Source organism: Rattus norvegicus, chromosome 19, assembly GCF_036323735.1.
Source record: "Rattus norvegicus strain BN/NHsdMcwi chromosome 19, GRCr8, whole genome shotgun sequence".
NCBI lineage: Eukaryota > Metazoa > Chordata > Mammalia > Rodentia > Muridae > Rattus > Rattus norvegicus.
The window spans coordinates 13,954,165-13,979,567 of record NC_086037.1 but is presented as its reverse complement, the minus strand read 5'-3'; the positions used below and the strand labels follow the sequence as shown (position 1 = coordinate 13,979,567).

Here is a 25,403-nt window from a genome sequence, read left to right as displayed (position 1 = left end):
TTTATTTCTTTCTTTCTTTCTTTCCTTCTTTCTTTCTTTCTCTCTCTCTTTCTTTCTTTCTTTCTTTCTTTCTTTGCTTTATAGGTTTAGAGGAATGTATTCTGGGCCACGGACCTGCCCCTAGTATCTCTGCTATGGATGTGATCAATCAGTGTTAGTGTATGCATTCAATAAAATGTCCATTTTTGACTAAGGTAGATGCTTCTGTGTTTTGTGGGGTGACCCATTGTCAATGTCTAGTGAGTTGGGGCCCTGGGTATGGTCGCATACCCCAGGACACAGGGGGTGCAGAGCAAAGGCATAAGAAACTGCATGCAGTTGCAAGCTTTATTAATCCTTATTAAGCTAAGAATATGCATCACTACAATTTTCATTGTGTCAAGATACCATAAGATTATTATTCCCAGGATACCAGGAACAATGAGGGAAGATTAAACAAAGAAAGACGAATAAACAAAAGCTTCTTCTAAAAATATTCATATAACAAATAACCTCTCTTATTATAATCAAAATATACTCACCATTACCAAGAGAGCGTTAGAACCACTTCCAATGAAACGGGACACAGCAGAACATAATTTAAGGCCAAGTGAGAAAAACATTTTCTTCTCCAGGGCGGCATTCCAGCCCCTACTTGAATCTGTCACCAGGCCTTTCTTGACCCTGCCTGGGAGCTGCATCTCTATGTCTTAACAATTCCTTCTTTTTTCTTTTGTTTTAAAGTAACACTTTACATAACATAGCTAAAGGTCCTTGTAGGGGTTTAGTCATGTAAAAATAAAGCAACATAATACATAATGTACATAAGATTATGGCAAAACTAGTTCCTCCCATGCTATGGAAAATCCTTTGAAGCCAAGCCTTGGGATCTAATCCTGTCAATTGATCAGCCAATAATTTCGCTATTTCCATAGGGGTAGTATCTTCCAGCTGTTTACCAGAAGACATTCAAACATCATATTTCAAGGCATTAATTACTTTTGAAGCACTTTCATTACCCTCTAAATAGGCTTGAATTAACTTCCAATCATGTTCTGTGTCATTATCCATATATTTATTAACAGACAAGTAGTAGGATTTCATCAGGATAAGCAATATAAGCCCGATAACTGGCATTGTTCGCAGCAGAAGAAACCATGAGTAAAACACACATTGCTAAGAATAAGTGCTCAGCAGTAAAGGACTTTCCTGAAGGAGACAAAATTATTCCTTTCAGTGCTTAATCGCTTCACCTGACCCCACATAGGTAATAGGGTTGTCACTGCACGGATCCTTATCCATTGTTGTTTGTGGACACTAAGAGAAGCCAGGGCCTCAGTAATGGAGGACACCTCCTCATCTCCTGAGAACATCCATCAGGAGAAAATGTAGCTGGTTTAACTGGATTCCTTTGAGGGTAGGGAGCAGTTCTTATTATTCTGTGCTTGGATCCATCTCCCGGGTAACCAGAATAGTCTCCCATCCTGTAATGAGACAAAACCCTCTCCCCTATATACAATGATGTCCCTTCCTGCCATTCAGCATCCCGGGCAATTTTTATCCATACTGTCGGTTCCATGCCTTCTTGGGGGAAGTTCAACAAAGTGTCTATCGGCTTTTGATATAACTTCACCTTGTGGTAAATTAAGAAAATTAATAACGTATAATGCTTGTGCCAATATAGCCCTGGGACTGGTCTGCAAACTCCATTCAGGTTGCATAAGGCCATCTCTTTTCCCCCTTTTTAATTTTATAATTTGTCATTTCAGGGTATGGTGAATTCTTTCAACAAAAGCTTGTCCTTGTTTATTGTGTTCTGTACCAGTAATATGTACAATATGATATCATTGACAAAATTGTTTATATTGATAAGAAATATATGTTGGTCCATTATCAATTTTAATTTTAGAAGGCAGTCCCATAACAGCAAAAGTTTCCAATAGATGCTGTATAACATGAGCAGTGCGTACTCCTGGCAATGGTGTAGCCCACACAAATTTTGAAAAATTATCTATGCTTACATCTATATGTGAAAGGCGACCAAACTCAGAAATATGGGTTATATCGATCTGACACGATGTATTAAGTTGCATCCTTCTGGGATTAATTTGAGATGGAACACATTTTATACGTGAAGACTAACACATAGGACAATTAGCAATAATTTGTTTGGCTTAAGAATAGGGAAGCTTATATTTAATATGTAAATATCCTGTATTGGCATGATTATGACTGTGTTCTTCTGGGGTAGCAAATGCCACTAATTGATCTACCATATGATTGCCAAGTGTTAAAGATTCTGGAAATTTTGAATGTGATCTAGTATGTGTAATGAATATTCTAGAGTTTCATAATAACAATAGTCCTTTAATATGTGAGAATAACATTTAATATAGGCCTAGATGTAGAAACAACAGCAGTCGCAATATTCTGTACTACTCCTACAACATAAGCGGACTCAGCTATAATATTTTTACATCATGAGTAAAATCCTGGAATACATTAATTACCGCTAATAATTCATTTTGTTGTACTGACCCAAAAGAAGATTCTTGTCCCCAAAATTAATCTTTGGTCCAATAAGCCATCTTGGTGTTAGAACCATCTGTAAACACAGTAAAGGCTGATGGTAATGGATCAACAGAAATTAGTGTATTTATCAAATTTTTTTTGGTTTTTTAAAGCAATCCCGGGGTTGGGGATTTAGCTCAGTGGTAGAGCGCTTGCCTAACAAGCACGAGGCCCTGGGTTCGATCCCCAGCTCCAAAAGAAAAGAAAAAAAAATTACTACAGTAAAGCAATCCCACAATTTACTATGGGGAGGATGAAATTCAATATTTCCAGTGTAAGAAATCATGGCTAATTGAAAAACCTCAGACATCTGCATTAAATATTCCACTTTATCTTTCCTTAATGGGAAAACAATAGCAGCACAATCATATCCCCACAGTGTAACAGGTCTTTGTATGCCTTGCTGAATAATTAAAGAAATTTGTTCCTCATAATTTGTTAATGTTTGGTTAAAGTTTTATTTAATTTATATCCATTCTAAAGGCAACTCATCCTGAGCGAAAGTGCCTGTAGGATATTCAAGAGTATTTAAACATATAATTTAATAACTCTATCTGGATCAATACATGCCAAATATGCATCTTTCCATTTTCAGAAAAGACACCCTTGCATGCCTTCATATAAGCATTAATATCCCCAGCCTCCTTTATAGGTAATAATGCTCTCCTGTACTCTTCATTAGCATTTTCAAAAGCAAGCATTTGCAGCAGTTGTCCTCCAGCTTCCTCTCCTACCATTGTTCTTTCCAATGTTAATTTTAATATACATAAAAACTTAATATATGGTTCATAGAAAGCTACTACCTTTTTCAACCAACCAGTATCATCCTTTATAATAAGTCGGTTGGGCCACACCTTGAATCAATGCTGGCCTAATTATAGGAAAAGAAAAAGCAGGTGAATTCGTCATCATCATCTTGTGAATCTAATGGTCAACATGCCATCCTCGGGAAACGACTTAGAAAAACCTGCTTCAGGCAGTGGTGCAGAGGGCAAAACTTTTACTTTCGTTTTGTCTTAATGAAGCTCTAGCTTCTTGTTCTGTATTCGTTATTACCCTGTCTGCATTCATGGCCTTGAACACAGTAAAAATTACAGCCCAAAGAGACCAGAAATTGAAATCTTTTTGCCCTGCCTGACAGCCTTTTTCACCTTAACTTTCACTTTGACCCAGATATCAGAATCCCTGGAACCCTCGTCAGGGAATCATGGAGTTTACTCTTGCTGTCTCTAAACACTTTTCTAAACCAGACTACGAGACATGAATTCCCTGAACTCTTAAAGATGCTTAAGCATAGCGAGATGAAGAGAAGATTTATCTTGTCCCATTTCCTTGTAATAAAATGTACTTACCTTATCTGACTGTCCAGACTTACCTTCAGGGACCCTGTTCCAGTGCCATAGGTCGACGTCTAGGGAGTTGGGAGCCATGCGTCCGGTCTCATTCCTTTCTGTGTTTCCCGATGCTCAGTGGCCATGCCACTCCAGCATGCTTTGAAATGAACCAGTCCGGAACCACCACCACCACCACCACCACCACCACCACCACCACCACCACCACCACCACCACCAATTTGGTTTTGTAAATAAAGTTTTATTGACATCACCATCCTCAGCATTTACATCCTGTTCAGTGCTGCTTCTGGCTGCAGCTGCAGGGATTAGGAGCCACAGAGCCCTTTAGGCTCCCAGAGCTGAGAGCATTGACCATTAGCCTTGTTTGTGAAAGAGGTGACTGACCCCTGTGCTCGAGGTGGCCTTTCCGTGCCCCTTAACCCATAGCATAGGTCTCTGTGCCATCCTCTCCCTTTGCTATGGTGTGCACTTCCTGGTACATTTCCGTTAGCTCTTGACATTTCCAGAGCATTGGTCTTGCAAATTGAATTTGCATGGCACCAGGAATAGACCTGATAGCAGGGTGTGGGACACTCCCTATGGGGACCCTGCCCAGGGGCATAAGCTTACTTTTCCAGTCAACTCCCTGAACAGTGAGCCTTTGTGGGACAAGGTACTTCACTACATGACTTGACCTCTCTGCAGTGCACCCAATCCCTGCTTGGCTCAGATGTCCCCCAGAGAGATTGTGTGTGTGTCCCCAGTAGAGGCAGCACTCTGTGTGGTGGCATTGACATGGCATCCAGGAAAGTCAAAACCAGAGGGACATGTCGGGCAGTTGGAAGCAGATGTCTGTGTCCATGGAGAGAAGGATGGACTAGACACTCCTACAGGGGGTGAGCTGAGAAGCACTTCCTTGGCTTTTTCACAGCCGTGTAGGCTGCATGCCATGCTGTGTACCCATGCTGTGCTGAAGCCCCAGACTTTGAGTCTCCCACAGCTGCTGTGTCCTGGGGCCAGGGTAGGATTAAGCAGACTTCAGCAGGAGAAAGGTGAAAACCCTGGTTGCAGGGTGGGGATGGCACAGTCATAACACTCCTGCACATGAGGCCCCTGACTTAGAGCCGTACAGCAGCTGTGACAAGCCAGCTCTGGTGACACTCATCTGCAATGCCAGGCCATGGGGGGTAGAGGCAGTAGGATCAGTTGTTTAATTATCCTTGGCTACACGGCAAGTTCGAGGCCAGCCTGGGCAACTTTGTCTATTAAAATAAGACAAAACTAGGTCTTGACTCTGAGCATCACTGCCTGTACCTGGCATGGTTGCCCCACCCCAGGTAAGAAACCCCACTGTCCAGAGGCCATAACTGCAGGAGACCCCTGGCCAAGTGTCTATACAGCGCCCTGTTTGACTGGTCTGTGCTGAGGACCAACCACGCTCTCCTCAACAGGAAGGACATGGGAGAGGCTGTTTCTGTGAGGTCCCGGGCCCTGAGACGGCCAAGAATAAACCCTGTCCTTGGGAAAGCCATGGAGACTAGGAACCCAGGGGATCTCTGCAAACACCAGGGCTGGCAGGGGACTCTGATCCTCTACAGCAGCTGCTCTCAATCTGTGGGTTCTACCTCAGAGCTCCTGCACACCAGACATTTACATTACAGTTCCTCACAGTAACAAAGTTACACTCATGAAGTAGCTCTCCAATAAGTTTATGGTTGGGATCACAACATGAGGAACTGAAATAAAGAGTCACAGCATTAGGAAGGGTAAGAACCGCCATTCTATAGGAACCCAGGCATCTGCACTCGGTGTCTGGGAGTGTGATAGGCTAGGCTTCACCCTCAGCGATGCCAGCATGTGGGCACCAAGCCCAGGTTCCACCCCAATGCTTCCTGGATATGTGCAGGCCTGGTTCCATCAAGAAGTAATAAAGGGACCCTTGGCAAAAAACACTGGGTACCAAACAGGTCAGGAAAACACACCCCCTCTGCTGCAACTCCTCTCAGGAGGGCTAGTCTTTCCAGGAGGCCCCAGCTATAACCAAACCTTGTCTCCCAGTGCTTGCCCATTGGTGTCTTGGCCATATTCAGATTTGAGGACTTTGAACAGAATAGCTTCCAGCAGATTTGCATCAATGAATCCAACAAGCAGTTGCAGTCCTACTTCATCCAGCACACCTTCAAGCTGGAGCAGGTGAGAGTGGACACCTATTCCCCAGCCCAGCCCAGCCATCACCCTGAATGTCAGCTGTGTCCATCAGTATCAGCAGGATGGGGCCTGGGCACCATAGGTTCCCCAGGACCTAAAGCTATGTCCTTGAACTCAGTGCCATGCTCAGCCCTTCTAGCCTCTTTCAACCCTTCTGGAAGCTCAACTGCTCCTGCAGCAAGGCAGCAGTGTGCACATTCTGTCACGTCATTTGTGTGTGTCTACAGGAGGTCAGAGCCTGTCCCCTCTGGTCCTTTCTTTTGCTGTATTTGCCTTTCTGAGGAGGCAGCACCCACAGGTATGGGAGGCAGCCACATGCATATTCTGCAGCCATGTCTGATTCCTCTGAGGCTCAGTCCCACTTACACACCTACCCTCCAACCTCCCCACTCCATGTCACCCCTGGGGCTCTGTAAACCTTCCTGTTTTCTGTCTTTATGTAATTGGTGACACTGCAGCCCTCAGTGGTGTCATACAGTGTTAGTTTGTCTTTGCACTGCCTGGAGGTCTGACTTAGGAGAATGGCTACCATTCTCATTCCTGTTCAAGGGTCAGAATCTGAATCCTATGTAAGGCTGAATAATATTCCAGCACATGGCTGTGCCATATTGAATTTACACAGTCACCTATGGATCTTATATTTTGGCTTGTAAACACACACATATAAGACTCAAGTGACACCCAAGTGGAGAATTATTGAAGTCCTCCATGGCTTTCTGAACCGTCTGAGAGACCATCCTGTCCACAGTGTATAGGGCACCATCTACTCATAGCTCACACAGCATGAGAAGATTAGGGAGGGTTAACCTGGCTTCTCTGTCTCCTACTTTCTGCCACACTAGCCCTAGCATCTTTCTGTATTGCAGTGAATGTTTAGAACCCAGGAGGATGCCAGCTTCCTTGCTCAAATATAGCAAGTTCCTCCTTGCCTGCTTTGAAACTGAGTCTTATGCAGCCCAGGCTGGCTTTGATCTCACCATTAGTTAAGATGGCCATGAACTCCTGGTTCTCATGCCTCAGACGTCTCTGAGTGCTGGGTGACAGGTATGCACCACTCTTAAGTCCTGCCACTGGGGCAAGAGTGAGCAGAGCCAGCTCTGAAGCACACACTTTGCTGGTGTCAGTGATGACTGACTTATGTTTCCTGTCTTCCTTGCACATGGCCCTTCTTGCTGCATGCCATCCTTTCTCCCTGTGACTCATGGGGGACACCAAGCCTGAGGATGTTAGGAAGAAGTTTACTTACTTCACTGGGTTGGAGGCTGTTAGGTTCCTGTGTCAGTAGGTGAGATTCAAGCTAGAAGGTTTGTGGCATGAGAAACTGGAACTGGAATGGCAGGAACAATCGTCGCCTGGCTCTGAGAAGACCAGGTGGGCAGAAACTCATCGTTGGGCAGGTAGTGAGCTCAAGACCAGGCTGGGCATTGCTCAGCACATGTGAACAGGTGTGCTTACATGGACCTGTGTTTCCCCCACATGGTCACCACTTATCCAGGCACGGTGAATACTCCAAGGAGCTTTTTATGTTTTAACATTTTGTGTTTTTGTGTGTCCATACATACATATACACACATACATTCGTACATATACACGAATACATGTACATTAAAACACATGCATATACATGACTATACACATTCATGCTCACACACACATATATACACACCTACATGCATACACACATACACACACATACACACATACATGCATACACACATACACATATACATACATACATACACACACATACAATACATATACACACATACAAATACACCTATACACACATATAGACAGACATATACACACATATACATATACACGTATACACATACATGCATACACACATTCATATCCACACGTACATACAGACATATACATATATACTCACATACATGTAAGCACATGAGTGGAAGCCAGAGGACAGCTTGGCCCTTGTTTCTCTCCTTTTTACCACGTGGGTCCTGGGGATTGAGTCAAGCTCATCAGACTTGACAGCAAGCCCCTTTAACTGTAGAGCCCTCTCATTGGCTGCCAGTCACCTCTTTCCACAAATTCTATCCATGGTGGAATGTTTACAGTTGTTATTCTCATGATTCCTTCAGCAATAGCGCAGACATTATTTACACTGCATTAGGAGTTATAATTCCTGTAGATGTCAGGAGAGCTGGAGGCGTGCATGAAGAAGAGAGCCCACTTTCAATGTCATTATGTGGTATTGCCTTAGGCCCTTTTATACACTCCCCTGGCTTTGTTGAGTATATATTTGAGGGCTCTCTATGACTGTGCAAAGAAGTAAGAGATAGGGCTGGGCCACAAAATAGGAAAGTACTTGTTCATCCAAAAACAAAAACAAAAAACAAACAAACAAACAAACAAAAATAGCTCTAGGGTTAAATATTGGTGCTAGTGCTGAACTACACAGCCAGAAGGTATTTTTCTAAGTAAATAACACAATATTGGGGATGACAATATGATCAAATATCCTACAACATAAGTTTGCAATGTTACCTACATTTTATAAATCAAGTCTGACCACCGTTTTGGTTGTTTCCAATCCTGTCTGAGTGCATCATCACGGGAATCCCAAGGAAAATCACAAATGGGTTCTTGAAGCTGTTGCACAGGGCCAGTATAGACCTAAATACCACAGAGGAAACCTTGATTCTTATCTCAAGGGATCATTCACCATCCCTCTTGTCACATAACTTATGACAAGACGTCACCTTTCCTAAACTTAGCCTTTTTCCCAAGTGCTGCAGAAGGGAAGATCTGGTGTCAAGGGGTCTGGATTCAAACCACAGGAACACTGAATTCATTTAAATAGGTGTAGTTTATTAATGCACACACCAATACAGTTCAACCAGAGCAACAGCTCACAACTGTGTACTGGACATTGCTAGGCCCTGCTCATTGCAAAATCCACATGGGCTCATGCACAAGTGTTGGAAATGCTTCGGTCTATGGGCCCTGACTCAGGCCATTTTACACATAATTGTTCCAATTTTCCTTGAATCTATTGGGTCCTATGTGAAGAATACACTTGGGGAACTTGTTAAGATTAACAAACCTCATAACATACAGAACATAACAGGGTATGTGACCAGCACCACACAGTTCAACGTCAGAGTTTTTTGTTCTTTGTTAGTGTTTTTCTTGGCATCCATGATGTGGAGGCGTATTACAGAACAATAGGAAAGAGCTGGCTGCTGTGTAACAAATTCGCTGCTATTAAGGTAGGTACGGGGGCAAGACCTCAGCAGTAGCCCTTAAGATGGGAAGGAGATGATGTGTTTGATAACTGAAAGGAGCTGCCTCAGCTTTGTTTCTCTGCCTGCTCAGTGCCCATTCAACATCACTCTGTCCCTGAAGAGGAACTCAAGGTCTGCCCCCTGCTGCCTGTGAGCCAGGAAGAGGCACAGAAAGGCAAGGCCACAGCACTGGTTTCCAATCCCTCAGTAGTGCTGGATTTCCAATAATGTACTTGTATACACAAATACACTGTGGTAAGTTGCAATAGATACTAATCATTTCTCACATAGGGCAGCAGTTGATTGACTACAACTAATTCTATTAAAAAAAAGAAACCTGGCTCTTGTAGAAATATACAAAGAAATATCTAGGATGGTGGGGGATGAATTCTGCCATGGACTGAACTCGTGGAAGTGGGGTTGGGAGAACGATGCATGGTTAAATAGCCCACCAGGTTCACATTGTGTCAACTTGATTTAATCTAAGGACAAAGAAGTGGAGTATCTCTGATGGCTTTCTTCTAGTCCCTTTAAAGCATCACTAGGGTTTGAACTCAGAACTTCATACTTCTTGATGGGGCAACTACACTCAAGGAAGCTTAAGATTTTCATAGGCGCAGTATTATGCTATATATACAGAGTAGATAATACTAAGATGTTCAGATGGTGATGTCCATTTGTATGCACTCTTAATGTGGACCTAAAAAAAGAGAGATCAAGGTCCTTAAAATAGAAAGATCAGTTCCAGTTGTTTTCTACCATTCCAAACAGAATGACTGGTAGGGAGAGAATGGTAAATAATCGAGAATTCGTAGATGATGCTTTGAATGAAATGTGGATTTCTGTGCTGGTTTAAAACAGGGTCTCAAGTATCACATGTTGCCCTCTACCTGGCTGGCCAGGATCACTTTGAGCTCAGATAAACCTCCTTTCACTTTGTAATAAATAGGCTTATAAGAATGGCCTCGAAGTACTGTGCGGACAGCGTTAGCCTTTCACAGTTGAGGTGTGTAACCCACAACTATAGTTTTAGCCATGTTTTTCCATGTCTACCAGCTATTTCAGATTGTTGCTGTTATATGCCTGACAATCAAGATGCAGAAAAATAACCTGATACAGAGTAAGGACATGGTGATCACATCTTTGCCTCTTCCGTACGTTCTGGATGAGGTTTGTTAAAATTCCAATATTGCAAAAAGCCTTATATAGGGCCCATCACATTAAGGGTCACTATGCACTGTTCTATCTAAAATGGCCTAATCAGAACTGACTCCCATATAACACTTCCTGCAATCCTCATATGAGAAGCTTGAGCTTTTAGTTTTGACTTTTTCTTTTCTCGTTCTTTCTTATTTTTTGCTATATAAGTTGAGACAAAGATAGTTAAGGCCATGAATTTGTCCCCAAAATTTGAACTACAGATGTGATCAATCAGTGTTAGTGGGTGCATTCTATAAAGTATTCATTTTTTACTATGATAGATGCTTCTGTGTTTGGTGGGGTGGCCATTTCCCAGTGTACAGGTGCTGGGACCTTGCTCTATCCACTTAATGATGTTTATAGCCTCATTTTAGACGTTTCTGTGCTACCCTCTATATCTCTTGTGTATTTTATTTTTCTGATAAAAGCTCATGGTATATCTTACTCAGGCCTGTGAGCAGTGCTCCTTTGGCGACATTGGTGCAAAGAGCAGAACCCCACAAGCAGCATGAGGTTCCCTTCACTGGTGGCTCCAATATTGCACTTTTGTCTGTCAACTGGTCTCCACACTTTTCCTAGCACCTTAAAGACTTCAACTCTTTCTCCTAAGGAATTTTCTGGCAATTGTCGATTGCTAAGCACATGACTTCATGAGTGTTCCCCTAATACACACGCATGTTGTAACCTACCATGCAGACTATTTCTTGATGTGATATAAAGCACCTGTACATAATGAGACAGGAGAACTTTTGACTGCATATTCAAGCTGGTGTGAAATCTCAGGAAGTTTAATGGCTAACATTGGTGAATGAGGACGATTTGAGTTAGTGAGACATTTTTTGGGCAAGATTTGACAGGAAACATTCATTTAGATGCATAGGAATTACTAAGGTTTTTATAATCAAGACTTGAGGAAAATTTGGCTTTGGAACCAGGAGATGCTCAGTGGCTCTGCCCCAGGAAAGTCTCCTGGAAAGGGCACCTCAGCTTATGCTCAGTACAGGGAGAACATTAGCAGGGAGGCAAAGTCTGCTCCCCATGACATCTGCTGTCCCTTCTTGGACATTCTATTGTCTCCTAGAGAGTTCTTGGCATCCTCTGTGATGTCACCAGTGTTGTAGTGACAACCAGTGCCCTAGTTTCTCTCAGTCTGAGTCTGGCGGTTACAAGCTAAGACATGTTTTGCCGTCTTCGCAAGCGTTTTGGGAGGGGGAACGTCGATTGTGGAGAGACTAGAGTGAAGGAGTCTGGCCTTTCGTCTCAAAGTAATGATGGAGAAAGACAGCACTTCTGGGGAATGTGGAGTAAGTTCTGGGCAGTGTATTTTGAGCTTCCTGCCAGGGTGGCTGCAGGCTTAAGCTGACCTTTCTAGCAATGGGCCACAACAACTGGAGCATCTGAAAAGGAATTGAATTTCCACGAATATCACAATTCCTTAAAGTCAAGGATTTCAGAACTTTAGTTTCCCCATCCCCACTGGGAGGATATGGTAAGGCCAATGCTATTATACTGTGAACTTCTGGTCTTTACTTTTCAGTTCATTTGTTCTGTTACATTGATATAATAATACCATCAGTAGTCATGGAGGGTCCACCTTTTCTGAGTTTAGACAGGGCAGCAATGTATATCACTATCATTGCTTCTTTAAATACAGTGGGTATCTGACAGTACTAACAGGGAGAGATTGTGCTCCAGGAAATAACCTTATGTTCTTAGACCTTCTCTGATTTCTTCTAACTGGCAGGGTCATCGTTTGCTTTATATATTAGAGGTTGTATGTTACAAAAATTTTTCTACAATACCAAAACTATTTGGAATGTGTAGACCAAGATTCAGCCTGTAACCTATTCGCACTTCTGGGGCTTTTGGTATTTCACATAGGGACACTGATAAGTCTGTTGAACATATCCTCCCCGGAAATGCGTTTTAAATCCAAAGTTGTTGGCTTAGAGTATCAGGGTAGGACATCTGAGTGTCTCCAATCACTCAAGTTTTGTGGATGGTGAATTTATCATCTGAGTTCTGAAGCCACAGGAGTGAGGGTCCTGAAACCAAGCTGTACCCTGTTCAGCTGATAATAATCCTGGAGAAGCCATCTCCATGGTACATGTAAGCCCGTGATGTCTGGCATAGGGAACACCTGGCTGCTTACGTCTCTTGGTCTCTATAGAGTAGTGGGAGAACTGAGATCCACTAAGGAGGCCTCTTAAGCATAGACCAATCGCCTAGCAGTGACACTGGGTTCCTGGCTTGTTCTCCTGTTTAGGCCTCACTGAGGTCTATGAACACTCTATGCATTCTCCCCATGCAGGTTCACTTGTGTTCTTCTACCTACAGACGCTGGGAGAGAAACATCATCCCCTGACACTGACCTAAGCAAGAATCAGGCCATGAAGGAAAAGGAGAGGCTGATTAAAGAGCTGCAGCTCATTACTGAGGAGAGAAATGACCTGAGAGATCGCCTGAGGTTTCTGACGGAGAGATCCATGAAGAAGAGGTATGAATCGCTCCAAATGCTCTTGTTTCATTCCTGGGTCTGCAAGGTCACCTTTTTCTTATCCTATTAAGGTTTTGGGTTCTAGAAAGCTGTGCCTCCCTAACCACCCTGTGCTAAACCTCACCTCCCATATAGTGGAGATTCAGAACCTGACCCTTCCTGAGGAGTGAGATTGAAAATGGACTCATCTGCTTCCATTTATTTAAAAGCAGAACTTGTGGTCTGAATGAAGAATTCAGGGATAAAGTCAGGGAGAGTGAGTTCCCAGTGTGCATTTGCAAAGCCCTTGACAGCTGGTGGCTTTGCAAGATTGTAATTGCAGTGAGTTTATGGTGAGTCTCTGTACTTGCTAGGCAGGGGACTGAGTGCTGGAAGATCCAGGCAGCAGCCTGGGGTAATATAGGACCCACCCTGAGTTCATATATTCCTAAATGCCGATGTTCATTGTATTCTATCATTTGGGGCCAGGCCACACTTCAGGCCAAATCCATATTATGAAGACCTGGAGAGAATGGAGGAGGCGGTCATGTCAATTCTGCACAACTTAGAGATGGAGAACACTGAGGTCCATGAGAACAGCCATAAACTGAAGAAGGAGATTACCTTCTCTAGGTAAGTCCTGGTCAGAAAGGCTATCACTTGTGGAATGGCCATTTCTGACTTTCTTTGTTCTGGATTGGACGGTCTTCAGCTCTGGTTCAATCTCTTGTGCTGTTTACACATCAGTGTTCCAGGGTCATTAGGACTCAGTTTTCAGTTCCATAAAAGACTGTTCCTCATCCCAGGATTGTCTAGGCATCTTCAGAAGGCTCTAGAGAGAACAGTACTGATTGAAGTCAGCAGAAGGTTATTAGGCTGACCTGGACCTATGGTGTCACACCAGGTTTTACAAAACTCAGTGTGTGGACCACATGGTTAGCATGACCTTCTCTTGGTTCTACTGACCTCTTTTGAGGGTGTTGGCCCAGTACTAATTGATGTTGCCCCCATGCATTGGGCTTTCATGGATAGTTGTAGATCCATGCTCTTTCTCAGAGATGTGGACACTAATTGGTGTCAGGCCAAGCAAACAATTTATTCTTCCCCGAATTAACTCTTTATGTTTTGTGCAGCAGCCTTATATGTATCAAGATGCATTTTATTAAGTCTTCATGGGTATGTGGGACCTGGTAGAGTTAGTGGGACTTGGGAGTAGGAATGGGAGAAAGGGCCAGCATGATCTTACTATGCAGACTGTATTTCCAGAAACCTGCTCAGCCAGCTCCTGATGGAGAACACATGTAGGAAGAAGTTGGTCCCACTGAAGCAGGAGAGCAAGGAGGTACATCTTGATTGTGCACTGAACCAGAAATATTTGGTTGACTTCAACAAGAAAGATAAAGACCATCAACGGCCAGAACCAGCATTATCAGGTAGGGACGAGCAGATGTGTTAGCTTAACAATATCTGATAAAATTTGCCAATTTGATACATCTTTGCTTCTCTTACCACCTTTCTAATTTACACTCACAACCAGCCAACCACCTCATGTAATGGAATTGTTCATTGCTCTGCCTATGCACAAGTATTCTGGGAAGTTAACCACTTTTCAGAAACTGAATTATTGTGCAAGCATATTTTGCTGCTCTTTTTGAAGCTGCAGTCTAGAAATGGTGACAGATGAATAACATATCATATTATTGCATATCCATGTGATACATTGGATCCTATGTAGAGTTTTGAACAAGTTCTTGGTTCTTTGACAAATGACACTCTGTGGTCATGCGACTTCTTGTATAGGAAGCACCTTTCCGGGATAAGAACCAAGTGCAAATGTCAAATTAGTACTTGTCATTGGCTTTAACCTTGGTGACATATGGACATCTCCTTTCTTCCTGCAACCCAATGAGGTTCCTTCCATTGCCCTGTTCTTGGTTTGCACTGGCATAAGTCTGGGTCCCATATTGGCAGCCCACTTTACTGTGAGGCTCTCTGGAGATTTTGCCCTGCCCACAGAGTTAGCAACAATGATATCACTTAAAATGTCCATGTCGACTATCCAATAGAACTGAGGTGGTAGAAGGCAGCATTCTGACAGCTGGCTTGCATTTCCCCACCAAATCAGTGTCTGAAAAACTGCCTTCCTCTCCCAGGTCTCAGAAAGTGCAAGAGAGCTGGAATTGGACACACACCAGTAAGAGAGCTTCCTGAAGAATAAGTTGCTTTCTCAGGAGTCCCTGATGACCAACATCCTGAATGGTAACAACATTTTTTGGATGTGTATTCATCCTCTGAGTTAATTTGTCATTTCTTAGAGACCCTAAATTCATATACCACTAAGCCAGCCTGACTGATTGAGGTCTTACTTTCTTCTCAGAAAACAGCACTTGAGAGACAACTTGGGGGACCGCCTTTCATTATGTGTGCTAGAGGAGAAACAGCAATACGTCTGTGCTTCTAAATGTTCGTTAAGAATATGCTTTTAGAAATATTTTTGTTATGATTTTAATTGAAGTTTTCTTTTTGTTGTTTCATATTTATATGTTCTTGTTACTATTTTTACTTTCAAATATTTTTAAATATATTTATTCATGTTAATCTTGTTTTGTTGTAAAAATGTATTTGTTATGAATAAAAATTGAATTCTATCTCTTGACTCTTAAGACCATCATTCTTACTCAATGGTTCTGTCCCCTCCTGTGGACTTAGAACTGACAGCTACAGATGGATCTCTGCATGTTCCATGGATCCTGGGCTAATAAGTGAATTCAAAGTCACCAAGGGGTACTCAGTGTGACAGTGTCTTTTGTGAGGATAATGTGGCTGTGTCTCAGACACACACTTTGTGATGTAATCACTGACGTGCTTTACCCAATTGTTAGGGTCCATGTGGTTCTTCTGAGAGAGCAGCAGATGCTTTACCCTGTGAGTCATCACCACAGCTCCTGCAGGTAGCTTTTGTTATTCCACATGAGGTGCTGTATTAGGTGGACAGGATCACCTCCAATTAAATAGAGAGATCTCAGGAGATGTGTGTTCACAGGGAACTTACTGAGCTGTGCGTGTTCAACGTGTTAGGTTGTCAGGCATCCCTACAGGGCTCTGGTGTTCCCACTGCACATTGTGGGTCAGCATCATCCTCCAGCATCACTTAGTGTCCATATTAGAGCAGATCTTTCACCTAATATCAATGATGACCATATGTATTATGCACATCTGATAAAATACAGAATAGAAACTAGCTTCTTGTAGGCCAGATTGGCTTCAGTAGTCACATGGATGTGATCAATCAGTGTTAGTCATGCCCTTCCAGCAGGGTAGACTGCAGGTTGTCTGTCCCCATCACTTTGCTCTCTTGTGCCCAAACAATGCTAAGGTCAGGGCCGTTCAGCCGTGAGGCAGAGGCTCACCACCCTCAGTGCTGCCTAAGACCCCTAAGACTGTCTCTTTCGGGTGTGTGCGTGCTGGACACTCAAGGATCCTGAGATCTCCGCAGCTGAGGTGAAACAGTACCGGAGCCATTGCAATGTGGGCACACATTTGGTTCTGGAGCTGGGCCACTCTTTGACTTTTGTTGAGTGGAGAGACAACTGTTGGCTGAGCCTTTGGTGAACCGGATGGCCCCTGGCCACGCCAGCAGTCAGCAGTATCAAAGCTGAGCAACCAGTGTTTTATGTTCCATTTTGTCATCGCTGGTCAGTGTTCTGATGCCACAGCACATGGTTGGCCTCAATCTCCCCATGTGGCCACAATCCCAAATTGATATGGCCTCCACTTCCCAAGTGCCACTGGATTTCTGTAGAACCCCTAAGGCAGCAGCATGCAGGAGCTCCTGGCTATTCCCTCCTTGCTCTCTGGATCTGCAAGTCGTTCTGTGTACATATGGCTATGTCCTCATAAACCCTTGATGCCATGATACCTTAATAAACACTTGAATCATGCCCTGATGGGCAGTTTTCAACTGCTACCTGACACCATCTATAATCGCCTGGGAAATGAGGGACAGTCTGGATCAGACTGGCCTTTGAGCATGACTATGCGTGACTGTCTTCGTTGCTGTGGGAGATGCCAGACAGCCTCTTTTCTGATCCTAGAGTCCCTATACCCAGCCACTTGTCCCCTCTACAGCCAGACCCTACTTCTGCTCCTAGGCACTGTCTTGGACTTCCTTCCCTCAGGTGGCTTCTCTCCTTTGGTTGCTACAGAAACCTGTTATGAGGAAAGGAACAGGGAGTTAAGAGTTCAAAGCCATCTTCCCATTGATGTTCTTTCTCAGAGGTCAGTGGGACACTTAAAGAGTTTTGTGTATACATTTTAATAAGCAAGGGACAATCATGCATCAGACACAGGAAACTAACAGCACATCTACTGGACCTCCTTCAACACCTGGGCATCTCTTCTGGCCTGTGCTTCTGTGTGCTGAAACCTGGGGACCAACTTCCTGTGGTGTTTCCCAGGATGACTGTGCACATTACGACACTGACGTAAATCCTCAAAACTCACAAACAGCAACAGGACCGACCGCCACAGGAACGGTTCTCCATCAACAGATACCACAGACCAGCAAGCAGAAGCATGGGAGGGTGGTGCTGTGGTTCACACACTTCTCTTTCCTCACTAGGGCAGGTGACCCGCTGGAGAAAACAAGGAGGCAGCAGGATGGAAGAGGAAAACTAAAACCCAGTCCTTGCATTAAATACTCAAGCATATTCGGACTAGAAGAGAGAAGTTTGCCAAGAATGAGGGCCACTTGGGCATCCATCATCAATAGCCCTGGCTGTCTAGGCCAGCATCAGATCCAGCCGTCTCCAGGCAGGTGTCCGCCAGGCCCTCAAGGGCACTAAGAGCATTAACCATGAAAAATAGAACAAGATCTCTCCCTCTTGCCTGCCTGACAGCCAAGCATGTGTATGCCCTGGCTATGCTCACGCTGGGACCCCTGCGAGATATTAAGATATAGAGACCTGATAGTTGATTAGGACCCTGTTCGAAAAGGAAGACACTGGAAATTTCCCTCTGGCATCCATATGTGCATGCATGGTTGTACAAGCTGGTAGAATCTCTCTCTCACTCTCTCTCTCTCTCTCTCTCTCTCTCTCTCTCTCTCTCTCTCTCTCACACACACACACACACACACACACACACACACACACACACACACATTCAAAGTTTTGAAGCACAGCAGAAGAATCTCTGGGACTCTAAGCCTGACCAGCCTCATCTGTGAGCCACAGCTTCTGTGTGAGAGCTCCTTTGTGTGAGAGGGGTAGGGTGACTGAGGAAGGTTGCTGGTGTCCATCCCTGGCCTGCATGTGCATGCATACAGAGACATGGACACATGCACATGCTGAGTACCCCTCATCCAATCCTGAAATCTGAAAACACTGAATTTCAAATCCAGGCATTCTCCTAACCTACACCTTCCCTCAGGAATTGGAGATGAGGCCTTGCAAGAATCCTCAACCAGTGAGACTGGCCCAGACCTTCTGAGATCCATTCTGCCCCAGGAGAACACAGCAGGTGGTATCAGGACAACACAGAAACTCAAAACTCCAGCCTGATGCAGGGACCACCTGCTGGGTTAGGAGAAGACTCAGCATCAGGTTACTGAACGAAAACATCACCTCTGAACACACGGGGTCGCTGTGGCTATGCCTTCAAGGCATCTTCAGCAGCAGCTTAAATGGACTAGGGATGACTATGGGAATCTGCCTGCAGGGTGATGTGGGAATCCTTTTGCTAAGGCTTAATCGCTAGATGTTGACACAGAAACCCTTGAACTCTTCTTGGAGTACAGTCCAGGCAGAGGCTGAACACAAAACATTCTGATTATGAACTGAGTTTAACAGATAATCCGGAACCTGAAGGCCACAGGCCCAAAGGTCTGCACTGCAGGGGTGAGGCATCACTGCAGGGATGACCACACAGTGCAGGGGTGAGGTGTCACTGCAGGAATGACCACACACTGCAGGAGTGAGGTGTCACTGCAGGAATGACCACACACTGCAGGGGTGAGGCGTCACTCAGGGGATAACCACACAGTGCAGGGGTGAGGTGTCACTGCAGAGGTGACCACACAGTGCAGGGGTGAGGTGTCACCAAAGGGGTGACCACACAGTGCAGGGGTGAGGCGTCACTCAGGGGATGACCACACACTGCAGGGGTGAGGCATCACTGCAGGGATGACCACACATTGCAGGGGTGAGGTGTCACTGCGGGGATGACCACACACTGCAGGGGTGAGGCGTCACTGCAGGGATGACCACACACTGCAGGGGTGAGGCGTCACTGCAGGGATGATCACACACTGCAGGGGTGAGGCGTCACTGCGGGGATGACCACAAACTGCAGGGGTGAGGCGTCAGTGCAGGGATGACCACACAGTGCAGGGGTGAGGCATCACTGCAGGGATGACCACACAGTGCAGGGGTGAGGCATCACTGCGGGGATGACCACACACTGCAGGGGTGAGGTGTCACTGCGGGGATGACCACACACTGCAGGGGTGAGGTGTCACTTCGGGGATGACCACACACTGCAGTGGTGAGGTGTCACTGCGGGGATGACCACACTGCAGGGGTGAGGTGTCCCTGCAGGGATGACCAGGAAGCTGACTGAGCTCCTCAGGGCTCTCCCTGTCCTGAATGTGCTTCCCTTCTAGGTGAGCACTGCAGCTTTCAGGGTGCTGGAGGCCTGTGTGGGCAGCAGTAGAAACTGCTAGCCTTGTTATTCACAGCTGAAACTATCACACAGGATATTCCAGAATTGACCACCACCAAAGTGGGGCCTTTCACAGCATTCTGGGTAGGATGGCACAAAGCCCCATGACAATTTCGCCTGTGATCCATACCAAATGTCTGCTGTCAGTGCCTGTCTCTTAGGAGCCACCTGGATGATCCAGGGGATGGTCCTGAAGAAAAGGCTTGGCAAAATTGAGGTCCCCAAAGCAAGAGGAGCAGTGAAGAGGTGCAGGGGCCATAGACCATGGAGACTGACATATGCTGATGCTAGACTACCCAGACTTATCCCTGTGTCCAAGTCTGGATGTCACAGAGGCACCTGGTAAAGGCCCCAACAGTGTCCTCCAGGATTCCACTGTCTCCCTACTTGCCCTCCACCTCACCCACTCCCAGTGGCTCTGGGAGTCAAGGTCTTCATCACCTTTTTCGTTTTATTGTCATATTGCAGGTACTGTGACTTGACCACTCTTCCTCCTGCAGGAGACACATCGTGTGTCATAGGATACAACTGCTGCACCAGGAACACCCATTGCATAACCAGGACCCTGCAGTGAAAAGCAGGACTGGCCCTTCATGCTGAATGACAGGAAAAGCACCCGGCCTTCTCTTTGTTGCAGACTGGATTCCTCAGCCTTCCTGTTATGAACAGGGCACTAGTACCCTTCACAGGATACTTAGTGTTTATAAGACATTTATAGAATTCATCTTGTATATAGGCCATTGGGCTAGGAGCCAGCATCAAGGCATCAAGTAGGAGGAAATACAGAAACATTCTAGGAAGGGATAGCCAGGGGCCAGTGGGATGGCTCAGTGATTGAGGACCAGAGTTCAGATCCCAGCACATGGATGTTCACAGTCATCTGCAGAATCAGATCTAGGGTGTCCCATGACCTCCCCAGCTCCCAAGCAGCTACATGTATGCGTCTCAGACACTTCTCACTCACCGTGAAACAACCTAAGCCACAAAACATCCCACACCTTCTTGGATGGGTCCATCCCTGGGGGAGTCTTGTGTGTTCTGGGCTTCAACTCTAGGAAAGCTTGGCCTTGTTTTATAGGATGTCTTATTCCTTATATCAGCAGAGAAAGAAAAAAAAAGATCCAGTCCTGGAACCCTGGAGGACACTGCCATGATGTCACTGCTGTGCTGGCATAGGCTTAGAGATATCTCCATGATCCATCCGAGTCACCTAGAGCTCAGGGAATGATGGAAAAGTCCATGTGAGATCGCCCAGCGCTTGCAACCATGAGAAAGCTTGGAAAACACAGGGCACATGTGGTGTTTGATCTTGGGTCAGTTCAACCCTCTTGAGCCTGCAGCTAAGACAAACCGTTACACTGGCCTGAGTGCACAGGCCTGATCTCAGAACCTGTTTGCCAACCACGGTACACTCTAGATCCCTCCTCTCAGCTGGACCTTGTTCCTCTACACCTCATCCACCCAAGCTTCTCAAGAAATGAAGCTACCAGGTTAATACAACAACTAACTGAAGGCAACAAGAGCCTTCAGCCGCCCTGTGGCAGTAAGGTCAGTCCATAGGTCTCCTGTCCCTGCACTGTCAGTACCTGTGAGAGCCATGGCCACCTATTCCCTTCCGAGGTGAGAACAATTATACCCACAACCTTGCTTTCAACAAATCCTGCCTTGGCCATTGGTGGGACCCTCATGAGACTCAATCTGATGCAGGCCTCCTCAGACACTTTGGCTTCCTTTCTGGCTGCTGGAGCTTCGGCCCTCTGGCCTGGCCTAATGTAGGATCAGCAACATCCAACTCTGTCAGGCCTCAGCCATCCCACATTGGGGGCCCTGCTTCACTCCTAGGTGCATTCTTTTCCCACATCTCTCCAGTCTCTCCCTCATCCCTAATTCCCCTCGCCTCTCAGGCCCAGCCCTTCAGTCTCTGATGGAGACTGTCCTGGAAGGACAGGAGCCCCTCCCCTGAGATACTCTCCCACCTCATGCTGCTGGGCTCTGACAACTCCTCCCTTGGGCTGACTCATCTCTACAGGCACAGCCTGCTGCTCCTCTGCCCCTGCAACCCACTTCCTAGCTCTGCTTCACAAAAACACTCTAAGATCTCTACACTGGATTCCTGTTCTATTTTGCTCCCTCTCTGTCCTCCAGAAGTTCTGCTGCTCTCTCTCACCACAGCAGGACCCACCAAGACACTGCTCCTGACCCCAGCAGCCACCAGCAGCCCAGGTCATGGGGCTACTAACAGCTTTGGCCCAGGACTCAGGGCTCCTTCCTTCTTCAGTATCGAGTCCAGGCTGAGACCATCTGGCCTGCTGCTGGGTCCTTGAAACCCTCAGTCTCACAGCCTCTGGGCACTCTGAGCCCTAGTCCTTATGGCTAACAAGTAGCTGCCCAGTCAAGCAACATGGGCCTCACTGGCTTCCTGGTGTGCCATGATGCTTTCCCTGCATGGCCGGGGATGACTGCATGCTAGGATTATGTCTGGAACTAGACCTGCAGGTAACACCTGATGGGTTGGCCAGGCTGTTCTCCTACTCCTGTTCTCAGGAGATTCTCCTGACTAAGCCTCCCAAGTGCTGGGATGAGAAGTATATGCCACCATGCCAGCTAGGGGTCTTCAGGTGTGATGAAAGACTGGGATCTGTGGTCCTGGTTATTTCCAACAGTGGGGACACCAGTGTTCTGAGCATTCTGTCATCTAGGACTTATATTCCATGTACTTCACATGAACACTGTGAGACTTCTGCACTGGTTACCTGTTCTCTTTGAAACCTGTCTTCAGGTATCTGACAGTGGGAGTCTCCATGAAGTTTTTGTCACCCTGAGAATGTGGCTATATTAATAAGCTCAGGCAGCATGCAAACACAACAGAGGTTACAAACAAGACTACCAGGCTGGGGCCACTAAGTGATAGAGTGCTCCTTTGGCATTGTGAGGGCCCAAGTTCTCTTGCAACCAACATCTGCTGGGGATGTAGCTCAGTGATTAGGCACTTGCCTAGCGTATGTGAGGTCCTGGGCTCCATCTCTAGGACTAAACCCTCATCCCGTACCCTGAACACACCAGGTCCAGGCATCACTGTCAATCCTGAGGGCTTGAGTTTGATCCTTAGGCCCTCTCTGATACAAAAAGAGAAAAAAACTCCCCTGATTTGTGTTTGACCCCCACATGTGTCATGCCCGCCCCACTTCGAGTGTATAATTAAGGAAAGCATGAGTAAGTGGTTGAGAGGCACTCCCTGCCCTTGCAGGAGACCCCAGTTTGCTTCTCAGCACAAACTGCATGTGACTCAGCAGGTCTCAGGGTAGAACTGGATATGTGACCCTGTGCTATAGCACTGTCCAGAGTGGGGACTGCAGCTTCTGAAGAGGAATGCAGGCCTGGGCTCCAGACCTCCACCTTCAAGTCCTGCCTGGACAGCCTGATGCCCTGGCAAAAGAGACTCCATCTCGCCAGAAGAGAACTGCACTCAAATGACACCTCAGTGATTAAAACTATCAGTCCCCAAAGGCATGCCACTGAGCAGAGATAGCCTCAGTCATGCACCTCTGCCCATGCCCAGTTCCTTGTGTCAATAACTCAACCCTTTCATGAACTAGATGGCAATACTTGAGGCAGGATGATCAGTAGTTTACTGGCCAGTCTGGGCTCTATGAGATGCTCTCCCTGAAATCAGAGCCAGCAAGAAATTCAGCATGAAAGCTCTTTGTAAAGAAGCTCAATGACCCAGTTCAGAGCCTGGGACCCCGCACGGTAGGATAAAGTGACTCCCATGGCTTTTCCTCCACCTTCAACACTCATGCTTTGGCATGCACACCCCTACAAGGAGATCAATACACATGGGATAAAAAATTAAACAGAAACATTAATGAAGACAATGCATACAATGTTTTAAAGGATCCCAGGAACCCTCACTTAGCACTTTCCTTTCCTTTGTCTTGGGAACAGCACCTGCACCAGTGACTGGAGACTTCCTGAAAAAGAGAGAGGAGAGATGCACTGTTCATTCAGCTGGAGAGCTGTGCAAAGACCAGAGCCACCCGCCTTTTTCTGACAGTGGGAGCTGGGCCCAAGTGTGGGCTGTTCCTACTAGAGGCACCACAGGAAGAGGACCACCTTCCTCAAACCTTCCTGGAAGTCAGAGCACTGGCTATGGACGTCCCTCAATCCTCAGAAGATTCTCTTTCAGCAATGGCTCAGGGCCTCTTAGGACAGAGAGGGACCAGAGCTTCCCCCCAAAGCAAGATCCCTGTCTTATCTGACAGTTATGAGGGCTTAGGGATGGGACAGAGGATGTGACAAGGTTACATGTAGCACAGGGCTAGTTTAGTAAGGCAATCAAAGAGGAAAGAATCCTGGAACATTCCTCATCTGTTCTTTTTGCTCTGTTCGTAGGATGAGGGGCAGTGTGGGGTAGAGGACTAGGACACAGCACAGCCTTCTCTGCTCATGGTGAGCTTTCTAGGCTGCCTGGTCACTGTGACCAGCAACTTTTCAACTGTGCCATTCTACTACCAAGGCTGACACAACTGGTGACCATGTAGCAATAGGACTTTACTGACTTAGCGACATTTGGAATCACACAATGATCATGTGTCACAGAAGAGTTTTTTTTTTTAAGAAAAGGATTTTAAAAAACTATTTATTTTGTCCATATGAGTGAGTACACTGTCCCTGCTTTCAGACACAACAGTAGAGGGTAGAAGATGAGATTAGAAATGGTTATAAGACACAGTGTGGTTGCTGGGGATTGAACTCAGATCCTCTGGAAGAGCAGTCAGTGGTCTTAACCACTGAGCCATCCCTCCAGCCCCAGTATATTGTATTTTCAATGTTGTTTGTTTTTATTTCCTTTTTCACGTATGTCTGTATGGCGTTTCTGTGAGTACAGGTGTGTGTGTGCCTGTGTAAAGGTCAGGGACAACCTGAACACAGGTCCTCACCTTCTACCTCTCGTCCATGGCTGTGTATGCTAGGCTAGCCCTTCCCCCTAATCCTAGAGACTGTCCACTTTAGGCTCCTATCTCCCTGTGGGAAGGGCTGGATGACAGACACTACTGTATCCAGGTTTATGTGGCTTCTAGGGACCTAAACTGTTGTTGGGTTTGTTCAGCATGAAAATAAACACCATTTTCACAGCCCAGGCTGGGCCAGGCAGCGCACGGGTCTTTGCTGCTCTTGCAGAAGACTTGAGTTCAGTCTCCAGCACCCGGGTCAGGTGGCTCACAACCACCTGAGACTCCATGTCCAGGGACTTCCAAGCTCTTCTGGATAAAGCTACATGGCAAAAGCATTGCTGGGAGCTGGAGGCTTCTAGTGTTGGCTTCTCCCTGCAGTAGGGGGCAAATCATGGGCATATGAGACAACATGGAACCCTGTAATTCTACAAAGTGCAGGAGCTCCTGATGTCCCTCATGGTGCCCCAGAGCCTGCTCACCACTCATGGAGGCTTCAGGAACATGGCCTTCTCCTGACATGTGTGCACTGTGCATCCTCACTCTCTACCCCCTGCTTTTCTGGGTTGGAAGTCTCAGGTGTAGGAGGCGCCAACCATAGGCCTCTTCTCTCAGCATTTCAGCATTTTACCCACTTGACCTTCACCAGGCATCCTTTGCTCTACACAGTTACATCAGCCTGTGAACCTCATCCTCCAGACTCTAATGAAGC

At 45.9% G+C, this 25,403-nt stretch overlaps 1 protein-coding gene and 1 non-coding gene across 2 annotated transcripts; both read left to right on the top strand.

Moving 5' to 3' along the window:
* Positions 1 to 2,674: 2,674 nt before the first annotated feature.
* Positions 2,675 to 2,747, top strand: Trnav-aac (transfer RNA valine (anticodon AAC)). The gene has a single exon. It is a non-coding gene; the product is annotated as a tRNA-Val (tRNA).
* Positions 2,748 to 11,683: 8,936 nt separating this feature from the next.
* LOC134483341 (disks large homolog 5-like) lies at positions 11,684 to 15,667 on the top strand. Its single transcript, XM_063278640.1, has 6 exons — positions 11,684 to 11,847; positions 12,881 to 13,040; positions 13,509 to 13,652; positions 14,286 to 14,452; positions 15,173 to 15,278; positions 15,397 to 15,667. Exons 1-5 carry the CDS (start codon positions 11,721 to 11,723, stop codon positions 15,235 to 15,237), a joined length of 663 nt encoding a protein of 220 aa, XP_063134710.1. The 5' UTR covers positions 11,684 to 11,720; the 3' UTR covers positions 15,238 to 15,278; positions 15,397 to 15,667.
* The last annotated feature ends 9,736 nt before the right edge of the window (positions 15,668 to 25,403 follow it).